Source organism: Lagenorhynchus albirostris, chromosome 17 (assembly GCF_949774975.1).
Source record: "Lagenorhynchus albirostris chromosome 17, mLagAlb1.1, whole genome shotgun sequence".
Lineage (NCBI taxonomy): Eukaryota > Metazoa > Chordata > Mammalia > Artiodactyla > Delphinidae > Lagenorhynchus > Lagenorhynchus albirostris.
Genome location: NC_083111.1, coordinates 35060578 through 35072643, shown reverse-complemented (window position 1 = coordinate 35072643; position 12066 = coordinate 35060578). Strand labels below are relative to the sequence as shown.

At 46.7% G+C, this 12066-nt stretch overlaps 1 protein-coding gene across 1 annotated transcript; it reads left to right on the top strand.

The window, feature by feature from the left end:
• Window positions 1-9095: 9095 nt before the first annotated feature.
• LOC132507906 (DPEP2 neighbor protein-like) lies at window positions 9096-10541 on the top strand. The gene is made up of 2 exons (XM_060127672.1): window positions 9096-9162; window positions 10279-10541. The coding sequence occupies exons 1-2, from the start codon at window positions 9096-9098 to the stop codon at window positions 10539-10541; spliced, it is 330 nt and encodes a 109-aa protein (XP_059983655.1).
• The last annotated feature ends 1525 nt before the right edge of the window (window positions 10542-12066 follow it).

Genomic DNA, 12066 nt, shown 5'->3' with positions numbered 1-12066 from the left:
GATTGCCTGGCAGGAGCTGTAACCTTCAGCTTCAGAGGGCAGCCTCACAGGGCAGGGCTTGGTGGAATAAATACCCCTCCCTCACTCTTCTCCTTGACTCTAATCTCCTGCCAGAGGTTTTCACTGGCTAAACGTAATTGGAAACTTGAGGGAAAGGGAGCGCATCAAAGCACTTTATACAAGTTAGATTCCTGGGGCACAGAGCAGAGCGGTGAGCAGACCTGAGGGGCAAATGGAAAATATCTAGCACAGAAGACATCTCATGTCTTGTCTGCCCAACATGCATTCACTTTTATTCTGGTAACAATACCTCAATTTTCTTCTAGGGAACCGCTTCCCACCCACTCTCCTGTCACATGATTTAAGCCCAGTTGATCACACCTGGAACAGCAGGAGAGGTCATGTGACTCAGGACTCAGGTCTGTCCAATCAGCATCACAACCCTCTTAATAATAGTGATTGACTCAGAGATAAACATTAACTCAATGAAGGACAATGCAAAGCAAACACTGTTCTTCTGCAGGAGACGAATGTTCTCCTTTCCCCCAGATTGGTGGATATTAGTCTGGAGCTACTGGAAGCCACAGTGCTCCCCAAAAGAAGAGCCTGGATAAAGAGAAAGTTAACTCAGAGGAAGGCAGAGCCAAGAGCAAGACTCAGCCCTGATAACATTGTTTGAGTTCCTGAATCCAATTGTGCCTGAAATCTACCCTGACTATCCCAGCCTGAAATTTAAATGATATTGAAAAGTTCCTATAGTATAAAGAGCACTGTTGGGACATAAGTTCAAAGTCTGGCTCCATCACCTTCTAGCTAGGCGACATTGGGAAAACACTTCACTTTATGATCTTCAAGTTCCTTGACTTTAAAACAGGAAATTATAACGCCCTGCCACCCTCCTAGGCTTATTGTGAGTACTAAACAAGACCACAGATTTAAAGGTCCCTTGTAAACTGCACGGCACTGTACAAATGTCACAGATTCTTCTTCAGGTCACCCCCACCTTCAGATGTGCCACACTCGGGACCTTGGTAATGCGGTGTTCCAGTCAGGGGCACACAACATTCTAAAATTACTTCCAAGGCTGAGTAATGACATATTGGAAAGCAGCTGTCAAGAGCAGTGGCAATCTCCACATTGCCAAATAGAAAAAAAGAAAGAAAGAACTTAACAGAATCGGCTTTATTTTAAAGAGACAGACTGGAATCAGCAACTAAGAAATAAAATAATGAGAAAAATTCCACCAAATTAAAAACTATGTCTGAAACAATGTCAGGGCAGAGAAGATGAGAAACAGGCAAACTGAAGAAAAGTGGTCCATGCTCTGGGGTGCTGTGATTCAAGCTGCAATAGTCACAGCTGGGTAGCAACAGAGTCAAAATCAAAAACCATGGAACAGACAAGACGGAGTGCTTCCCTGAGGACAGAGAACTGTTGAAAGGAAAAGCCCATACGTTACAACTATAAAATACTGGGAAAGAAATAAAGCCAGAGGCCAGCAAGTGTGGCAGTAAACCCAAGCTCAGAAAAACAGAAAGATATCAAAGGTCTCACTGCTGAAGCCAACCTGATGGTGAGCAGGGAAGCTGAGAGCACTTCACCAAGTGGCTAAACCCCATGTGGAAATTTCAAAACTGAAATGGGAAAAATCCAAAGCACAGCTAGGAAAATGTGTTACCACAGAGGCAAAAGAGAAAAACATATGTGCAAAATGCTTCAATGTGCTTCTCAGGAGCTCACCTCACAAATACAAATACCAGGCTTGGATAAAGCACTTGGATTTTTGCTGGTCCAGCAGCTCGATTCTACTGTAGACTAAAAGCAAAGAGCAGAGGAAAAATTAACTTGAATTTATAATCCATATGCCACGTGCACCATAGTTTACCAATGGACTAGAAACTGAAAGAAGGGTTAAGTCCAAAGGAAAGTAAAATCTTTCTTGTCCAACTGAAGAAACATAAAGTGCTCAAAAGAAATGTATATTTCAAAAATGATTTTCAGCATCTGAGCAAAGGACTGTGCTAAGTGCTACATAGGACAGGAGATGAAAGCAACATAGTCCTTCCCCCTGCCCCGCCTCACCCCCAAACAGCTAGTAATCCAGTTGAGAAGGAAAATCCCACTAGACAAGACAGAATGTAGAATGGAACACAGTGAGTAAGACAAACCAGACTTAGGTGGCTATAGAGCAGGTTTCTGCTCAGTGAAAATCATGAAAAAAGAGACTCACATGACAATTTTCTTCCCTTGTTTGAGTGGGCAGAGGAAGTGAATAAATCAGCTTGAAAGCATTGGTTGATACTTTCCTCTGCCTCCCAACTACCCCTCCCCCAAACACAGCATCATCAAGTCCTGCCCCTTCCACATCCAGACTGTACCTCGAGTCCTTCTTCCCTCAATCCCTGTTGCTCCTACCCTTGTTCAGGCCACTGTACTCTCTTGCCCGGACCACCCAGATTATCAGCTTATTCCCATTCTCTTTCCCTTATTATCAGTCTTCTACCCAGCATCCAGAGTAATGTTTTTAAATGTAAACTAGAGCAAAACCCTTCCATGGCTGCCAAGACTACAATGAAATATCAACTCCTTCAAGACCCTGTATCTTCCAGCCTCTGACCACTCCTTCAGGTTCATTTCCTCACTCACTCCAGCTTCACTGACTGCTCAGTTCTCTGAATGCCCCACACTCTTTACCACCAAAATACTTTACATATGCTGTTTGCTGTCTGTGATGCTGTTCCCTCCCACTCTTCCCATAAGTCTTACTTGCCTGGAAGTCTCAATATAAAAGTCACTCCCTCAGACAAGTCTTTCTGAGCCCCCACCATAAACTAGGTCTCAGAGCACCTAGTTTGTTGGGATGCATATGTCATGTTGGGATGCATATGTCATGTACTTTTCTTTATCATAGTTGGTAATTATGTATTTATTCTGTGTCTGACTCTTCACAATACTAAAAAGCGAGGAAATTTTCTTCTTGCTCCCCACTATACACCCAGGTCCTAGAATAGTTTGTGGCACCCAGCAGGGGACCAGAAAATATTTGCTGAATGAACATACATGCTCAGCACTAACATGGTGTACAAGAGTAGAAAATATGTCCTCTTTATTCAAAGTGATTCCAATCTAATATATGCAAAACAAATGGAAGCAGAAAAAAATAGAAGAAAATCACATGGAGATCAGATTATATGGAAAGTGCCACAGAGGTGCATAGGCAGTCCATGTATCTTTTTTTTTTTTTTACGGTACGCGGGCCTCTCACTGTTGTGGCCTCTCCCATTGCGGAGCACAGGCTCTGGACACGCAGGCTCAGCAGCCATGGCTCATGGGCCCAGCCGCTCTGCAGCATGTGGGATCTTCCCGGACCGGGGCACCAACCCGTGTCCCCTGCATCGGCAGGCGGACTCTCAACCACTGCATCACCAGGGAAGCCCCCATGTATCTTAGAAAACAGAAAACACTAAATAAAGAAAAGGTATTCTTTTAGGTCATTTCTATCTTCAGGGAAATCCCCATGGAGTCATTGGTAACCACAATTTTCTACAAAGGTAGAACCAAGAATAAAGAAAAAAAAAAAGCAAAATAAAACCCACCTACCTGTCCATAAGCAGAGACCAAAGGATCTCGGCTTACTAACCCAGGATTGCAACACACGGATAGCCAACTGTGCCAGCAGCACTGAAGCTGTGCTGGCCGCCAGTGCAGGTCCCAAATCTGCACCACCTGAGCAGTACAGAAATCAGAAGAAGAAAGTAACGCCAAAATTGGTTCCACTTGGAGACATAGCATTGGAAAGCATCACACCCACACTTACAACAAGGAACAAGCTAGACAAACGGCAAATTAACAATTTTTCATGAACTCATCAGAAAGCGGAGGTCACGGAGCCAATAACCAACCCAGAATCTGAGGAAAAACAGGCATCCACAGGAAGAAACAGGACCCAGGCCTTTGCCTGGCTGGGACAAACACCTCTGGATACCATATAAGCCATTAGGAAGAATTGAGCTAGAAATGTTTAACAAATTGCTGAAGGCCAATCGTAGGCTTGCTAAGGGCTGCAGTAATAGGAAAAGCTGGGTGAACAGTATGTGGGAGCTTCCTGTACTATCTTTGCAACTCTTCTGTTAAGTCTAAAATTATTTAAAACAAAAACTGATGGGAGACTCATGAACACTACTGAGCGTGGACAGAGGCAAACAGAAAAAAACATCTCATGGGAGGTCTCGCATCCCAGGCATGCATGGTACTCGCAAAAGAATATCCATGTAGATGACCTCACTCACCAAAACTATGAAAAAAAAAAAACAGGAATTCTAATGACTCAGCCCACAGAACCAACAACTAGAAGTTCTTCACCCCTGAAAAACTACAGATGTATTTATTTTGCATTCCTAGAAATTATAATAAAGGTTCACATCACATTAATGGAAATAAATTCAGAAGGGAGGTATGGGATGCATGCAGCAACGGGACGCAAAAAATCAGAACACCCGTTGGTAAATTTGAGTAAGAACTGACTATAAAAATAATGAGGATGGGGGCAAGGGGTATATGAGAACTCTCAATACTTTCCACTCAATTTTACCATGAACCTAAAACGGCTCTAAAACATAGTCTACTTTTTAAAAAAATACATAAATGATAACTTTTTTGTACTGAAAAACAAAATGGAATTAAAATACTAGATAAAAATGGCACAGAAGATGGAAAAGCCTCTCACAGCAGACCATGGGAAGAATATTTAAACGAAGTTAAAGCATTCTAAAAATACTAATCTTCTTCAGGAGGAAGACAGAAATATTGATTTACTATAGACTTTGTTAAAAAATATATGATTAAGTACTTCTGTTTAAAACTCAGGTTCAAGATGGCAACACACACACTGAATCTACAAATACAAATAGAACAACTTCCTCTGAAAAAACCTAAAAACTGAGCAACTTCTATAAATGGGGCCAAGGAGAAGGCCCACAGGCAGCACGTGGGAAGGGCTGGGACTCAGTCTCGGCATAAACGCCACCCCTACTCCTCCCCCCGCCCCAGTCAGGAGGGAACTCAACAGCCAGAGTGTCTCCGAGGAGCAAAGGATCTGAACCCCACACCAGGCACCCCAACTTCCAAGACCTGCACCTGAGAGGCGAGCCCCCAAAACATCTAGCTTTGAAAACCAAGGGGCTCTTATGCCCAAGACCCACAAGGCTGTAGCGACGTGAGAAACAGCTTTTCCGGGCCTGGCGCTGGGACTCACCTGCTCCAGGGCCCCGTGCGGAGCAGCCGCTGGGCGCCCAGACTTTGTGGTCGGGAGGCTCGTCTGCTTGTCCTGCAGCTTCGGCCTGAGGTCAGGCCTCTGATTTGACACGCATCTGGGGCCTTATGGGAGTGCTCTCTGCCTGGGAGACTGGCGGGCGCTGTATCCGGACCCGTCCTCCGCCTAGCCCAGCCGGACACCAGCTTAGCGCCACCGAACATCCACCACCTCCCAGAAGGGAGCTCCTACGCGCCTCTGCTGCCCAGGGCGGTCTTTGCAGCGGCGGCCAAAAGATGCCCCGTGATCACCTGGCTCTGGGAGCAATTCCCCATTGGTCAGAAAAGAAGCCAGAGCTTAGAAAGGTAGGAAGCCTGCCAGGTCTCAGAGTTCGTAATGGTGGACAGTGGTGGAAACTCAGGACGCCAGAGCTCAGGCTTCCCTAGGTAGACACTAGCTTTCTGCATTTGTCAGCTTGAGTGAAAGGCCCTGCATGCTTTTTGCTTTGCAAACTTTCCCTCATCTCTCAAGTTGCACCCCTTCAAGAAGTGTTCCCTGGCCCCTCAGTCTGGGCTTCCACAGGACACAAGGCACACCTGAATCTTAGTCCTTTACCACACTGGATGTGTTACTTTACCTGATTCCCAATTAGACTGAAAGATCCCTGAGGGCAGAGGCTAATTCTTTTTTTTTTTTCTGTTTTTAACTTATAGTTGATTTATAAGTTTCAGGTGTACAACATAGTAATTCACAATTTTTAAAGGTTGTAATCCATTTATAGTTACTGCAAAATATTGGCTATATTCCCTGTGCTGTATAATATATTCTGTAGCTTATTTATTTTATAAAGAGTAGTTTGTACCTCTTAATCCTCTACCCTAGCTTATGCCTCCCCCCAACCCTCTCCCAACTGGTAACCACTAGTTTGTTCTCTGTGAGTCTGTTTTATTTTTTAGACTCCACACATAAGTGATATCTTACAGTATTTATCTTTCTCTGTCCAACTTATTCCACTAAGTGAGATACCCTCCAAGTCCATCTATGTTGTTGCAAATGGCAGAATTTCATTTTCTTTATGGCTGAGTAATATTCCATTGTGTATATATACCACCTCTTCTTTATCCATTCATCAGTTGATGGACACTTAGGTTGTTACCACCATATCTTGGCTATTGTAAACAATGCCACTATGAATGTTGGGATGCATATGTCATTTTGAATTAATGTTTTTGTTTTCTTCAGATATACAACCAGGAGTGGAATTGCTAGGTCATATGGCAGTTCTATTTTTAGATTTTTGAGAAACTACCATACTGTTTTGCACAGTGGCTGCACCAATTTACATTCCCACCAACAGTGTAGAAGAATTCCCGTTTCTCCACATCCTCACTCATATTTGGTCGTTTTGATGATAGCTATTCTGACAAGTGGGAGGTGATACCTCATTGTGATTTTGATTTGCATTTCTCTGATGATTAGTGATTTTGAGCATCTTTTCATGTGCCTGTTAGCCATCTGTATGTCTTCTTTAGAAAAATGTCTATTCAGTTCTTCTGCCCATTTTTTAATCAGGTTGTTTTTGTTTTTGTTTTTTGATGTTGAGTTGTATGAACTCTTAGTATATTTTGGATATGAACCCCTTAAGGGTCATATTATTTGCAAATATTTACCTCCAAGCAGTAGGTCGTCTTTTTGTTATGTTGATGGTTTCCTTTGCTGTGCAAAAGCTTTTAAGTTTAAGTAGGCCCCATTTGTTTATTTTTGCTTTTGTTTCCTTTGCCTTAGTCAACAGATCCACAAAAATATTGCTACAATTTATGCAGAGGCTAATCCTTAATAGACTTTTTATTCCCAGGTCCTGGCACAGCTTGTTTGTGAATGAAAAAGAATTAGACACTCCTTATGAATCAACAGATGATAACTCTATTTCTCAATAAGGCTCTGCACCCAATTTGTGTGGGTTTGTTCCCCACGCCAAGCAGTCCTCCAACACCAGCTGGGTGTCCTACAACTTAGCTGTTTTCCCTGGCAACGGTGAAGAGACTTCCTCATCTGCTACAGCCCTAGGCTCTAGGGATTGCTTTTGCAGCCAGTGTCCCTTCTCTAGGGACTCATACAGGTGATGAGCCAAGGCTGTGTTTTGCACGTCAAGTAGATTAAATGTCTTCAGCTAGAAACAGAGAAAAGTGGCAGAGGTCCATTTTGGCAGGAGACTGTGCACAGCAGAAGTGACTGATCAGTTCTGATTTTCTTTGCAGCAGCAGTTGCTCCCGTTTCTCCTCCTACACCTGGTCACTACCATGTCCTCTACCGAGGGTGTGGGAAAACGCAGTTGGGCCGGCATGGGGAGACATACTGCCTAGTTGGTGGCTACGGGGCCTACGGGGATGTTCCTTTGGCCAAGCCAGCAAAGGTGGAAGCAGAGACGCCAGTCTCCAGACGTTGTCCCAAGAGAAAGCACAATCCGGAAAAGTCGGACAAAGACCTGGGTTGCTCCAGAACCAAAACCCAGCGATTGCAGCATTCAAGCAGCTCAGGAATACAAGGTGCTTTGATTCTAAAGCAGGGTGGCCCAACCTCTGGTCACATCCCCTCTGCAACAACCCCAGTGAACGAGTGTCCCATCTTTGCTTTTTCAAGGTCGGCAACAGGGAGTCCCCTCCTAAAGAAGGTTCTCTCTCATTGCCACCCTATGAAAGGCTGCCTCAAATGTGGTTCTTTCCTGTGGGTCTGATGAGGCTAAGGGCAGAGGTGTCTCTTTCCTTCTCTGAGTCGGACCAAATCGTCTCAGTAACACGTCTTCGCACTGTTGACCATGTTTTTCAAAGGGGGCTGAGCTGAGCGTTTATCTCATCCTTTCATGGTGCAGAGAGAGAGGATTCTAATGATTTTTATGTCTAGGGGAGAGGGAACTGTAATGATGGTGTTGTCTTTTTGTATTATGTCGCTTTTTTCATGAATTTGTTTTTAATTTCATGTGAAAATGGGCCCACCTTTCCTCTCTGTGTGGTCATTCAACAAAAACGTTTTCCACCTGCAACAGCTCTGTCATTATCACTTGGACATGTTTGATATGGCATGAGCTTGTCATCACATTCCTATCAACTGTATATCGGGAACCCCGACATGAACATAACCATTGAGCAGAACACCTCTTCAATACCCGTGTAACACTGGGTAGGCCCCTTAACCTCTTGGTTTTTTTAAGTCCTCAGTTGTAAAAATGTGAGGGTGCTATGAATTAATATTTGGGGCAGGACAAGGTCGAGAAGTGTGTCTTTGCTTTTATTCTTCCAAATTGGAATATCTTCCGTCTCTTCCCCGTGGGTCCAAATCTCACATGTCCTTCGGGCCCACTGCCATGGAGCCTTCCCTGATTCCCCAGTCCACACAAAGCTCTGCCTCTTAGGGTCAGTGCCATACAAGCAAGCTGTCTCTTACGTTAATCTTGCGTCTCAAGCAAATCTCAGAATGTGGGTCTCTCTTGCCCTCCTGGGGCCCCTGGGGCTGGGCCAGCCCACCGGCATTCCCGACGTGGGCTGTCTACTAGACTAGGGCATGGGTGGGAGGGCCCAGGTGTGAGGGGCCCGGCAGAGTACCTCTGCCTCCACCCTTCTCTCCTCTACAAGACTGCCCCTCCTCCTGAAGCCTGCCCCTCAAGACACAGTTTCCTCATATGACCTCACTGGGTAGTGATGCCCTCACAGGCCTTCTCACAGTTACCTTGGCAGGGTAACTATGCAAACTTGCTGCCCTCAGAGAAACTTCCCTACCCTGGAGGGAACTTCTTTCCTTGGAGAAAGTTCTCCACCAGATACAAATCTCTTTGGTTGTCTGAGAGAGAATGTCTGACCATATCTTCTATATTTACTCAAACCTGTCCTCTGTTCCCTGGGAGGGCAGTGCAACAGGTACACCGAGTCCGGCCATCTGTACAAGAGGCATGGTGTACACACAACCTGCCCTGGCTGCCACATTTTCCTGTGGGGTTTGCCCACCACATACACCTAAGCACTTTCCCAGCTCTAAGTAGTACCAGTGACCAGGGACACCTTCAGAGACCCACAGTGCTCACTGCTGAGGAGAAGTGAAAGGTCATCCCAGGACAAGTGTGCAGGAAGTCTCTGATTTTTATAATTGTAGCCTTCCCATGTGGGCTAGAGGATGCTTCCATTCAGACCCTTTACTTATTGGCCTCTTAGCAAAAGACAAGTGCATTTTTGTTGGCAAATGGTAAAAGGAGCAGTTTGAGGAAGAGGGCCACCTTGAACCGCACCTGCCAATGCAGGCACATCTGTGCTGTCATGTAGGCGTCTCTATCGGTCCCCTCAGACACATCCCATCCTGAGTTGCTGAGTACTAGGGGAGAGGGTGGTGCCATATTGATGGGAAGACCAAAAGAACGAAGAGGGGTTGATGCAGTACTAATGAGACTGGAGGGCTGACGACATGGTGTCCCAGGAGGCTGGGTTGATGTGAGCCTAGACCTGGGACCCAGAACCCGGTTCTGAGTCTCCTGCTCACTCTGCCTCAGGATTTGGCCTTGTTCTAATCTACATAAAAGTATCAGAGGGCTAGAGTTCAGTGTGGTTGAAACAGGCAGTATAAATTGGACCCAAGAGGGGTTGCCAAGGTGGGCTGGGTTCTTAACCAATATATATTGGATTATTTTTTTTCAAAACTTGAAAGACATTTCCATGAAAGCCTCAGAAGTGACAGACTGCAAGAAAGGTTTTCTCTGTTGTGGAAGGGAGAGATGGAGAGGATCATGATTGCAATTACTTTCGGGTTCTACTGTTTTCCCTGGAAGCGATGAAGAGACTTCCTCATCTGCTGAAGCCGTAGGCTCTTTTGCAGCCAGTGTCCCTCCTTAAGGACTCATAGAGGTGATGGGCCATGGCTGTGTTTTGGACGTCAAGTAGATTAAAGGTCTTCAGCTAGAAACTGGGAGAGACCTTAGAGAGGGAAGTTCTGGCAGGAGACTGTGCACAGCAGAAGTGACTGATCAGTTCTGATTTTCTTTGCAGCAGCAGTTGCTCCCGTTTCTCCTCCTACACCTGGTCTCTACCATGTCCTCTATCGAGGGTGTGGAGAAAAGCAGTTGGGCCGGCATGTGGAGACATACTGCCTGGTTGGTGGTTACCGGGTCTACGGAGATGTACCTTTGGCCACGCCAGCAAATGTGGAAGCAGAGAAGCCAGTTGCCAGACGTGCTCCCAAGGGAAAGCACGCTCCGAAAAGGTCGGATTGCGACCTGCGTTTCTCCAGACCCACAGTCCGGCGATTGTAGCTTGGTGCCAGGAGGCGGACCCCTCAGAATCTTGCAGGTGAGCCATCCTGAAGAGAGTGCGACCGTTTAACTGCCTAAGCCAGCGAATGCCTCTTCCTGCAGTGACCCTGCCCCCCCCCAACTGCCCACTGCCACAGATTTGAACCTGTGTCATTTTGTCTGTGCCTTCCCCAGCCAGGAGCCTCCTTCTATACTAAATGTCCATAAGCCAGGAGCCTCAGAAACTGAGGTTTGTTTTGAGAGTCTGCCCTGAACATCCGAGGGCTAAAGCTGGCCTGGAAGAAAACCTGCCGTTCCTCTGCTCAGTCCTCAGGGGCCCCTTTGTGAGCTGAAGAAAGAAAAGTCTACACTCTTTGAGCCAAGGAGGATGCAGGAGCAGAGACAGGGTGCAGAGAAGCCTTAGCAGTCTACCACATGTGCTCCTGCCCTGAGCCTTTGTCAGCGGCCACCACCACAAACCAGGGGGGAGCTGGGATTTTTGAAACGGAAAGCAGCAATCTGTGGCTTCCCAAAGAGCCTCCTGCCTGGGGTGTCAGGAGGCAGGATAGAGAGACCCAGGAAGACCTGCTCCCTGAAACAAGAACAGGATGGAGAATCAAGCAGCACGCACCCTGCCCCGAGGTTCACATGCTCCCTTATTGCCAGCCCTTTCTGTCCCCAGTGGGGTCCCTTAATGCTCAATAAAATGTTTTTGTGTAACAGTTTTAGGGTCGCCAGTGCTCAGACTTAGGTCACTACCCCTGTGCTAGGCACTCCTGCCACCCGGGAAAGGTTCCAAAGGTGGATCAGAGCAAAACTTGAGAGGCTGGGGATGATGGAGTTTGGGCACAGCCCCTAAAGCATCTCAGTGGTTGAGCTTCTGTGAGAAGGCACATCCCCAGTGTGTGTGTGTGTGTGTGTGTGTGTGTGTGTGTGTGTGTGTGTGTGCACGCTGGTGGGAGGGGGTCCCTAGAGGAGGCAGCTGGGGGAGGGCCTAAGGCTGGAAATGGGGAATGGCGTGCGGCCTCTGAGCAAGCGCAGGCACTTAGCCCTTGAGGTTTCTGGGAAAGCTAGAGCCAAAAGGGCCACGAGATAAGGCAAGTGTAGCAGCAGAACCCAGGTGCCAGGTCTTCTTCAGAACCTATACTTATCCACGAGGCCGGGCCTTCCACGCTGAGGTAGAAGGGATCCTGGCCAGAAGGTCAGCCAGCAGCTCTGGGAGGAAGGTTGCTGCCGTGGGGGCTCTGCTGCCATGGAAACGACTTCATTTCCTTCCACTCAAATAGCCTGCTGACTGACTTCCTGCTCTGTTGAGTAAAAGGGTCGCTGACTCTCTTCAGAAGGTTGTTCAGTTCACATCCCAGAAGTCCCTCTATTCAGGCCCTGGGGAGGTGTAGAGACTCCTGAGGGCGCTCTTTCCTGAGGCTGGGTGACAGAAGTGGGGGGGGTTCCTGATAGTTCCCAGGTGCTGGTTGAAGTGCCCAGAGAATGGTCATGCAGGTTGGGGAGTCAAGTAGGTGGAGAGAGAAGGTCGGGGGCAGAGGGC

Excerpts from the sequence above, each read along its gene's own strand:
- LOC132507906 (XM_060127672.1), top strand. The coding sequence starts at position 9,096 with ATGTCTGACCATATCTTCTATATTTACTCAAACCTGTCCTCTGTTCCC. Across the intron at positions 9,163-10,278 it reads CTGGGAGGGCAGTGCAACAG|CAGCAGTTGCTCCCGTTTCT; the intron begins GTACACCGAGTC and ends TTTTCTTTGCAG.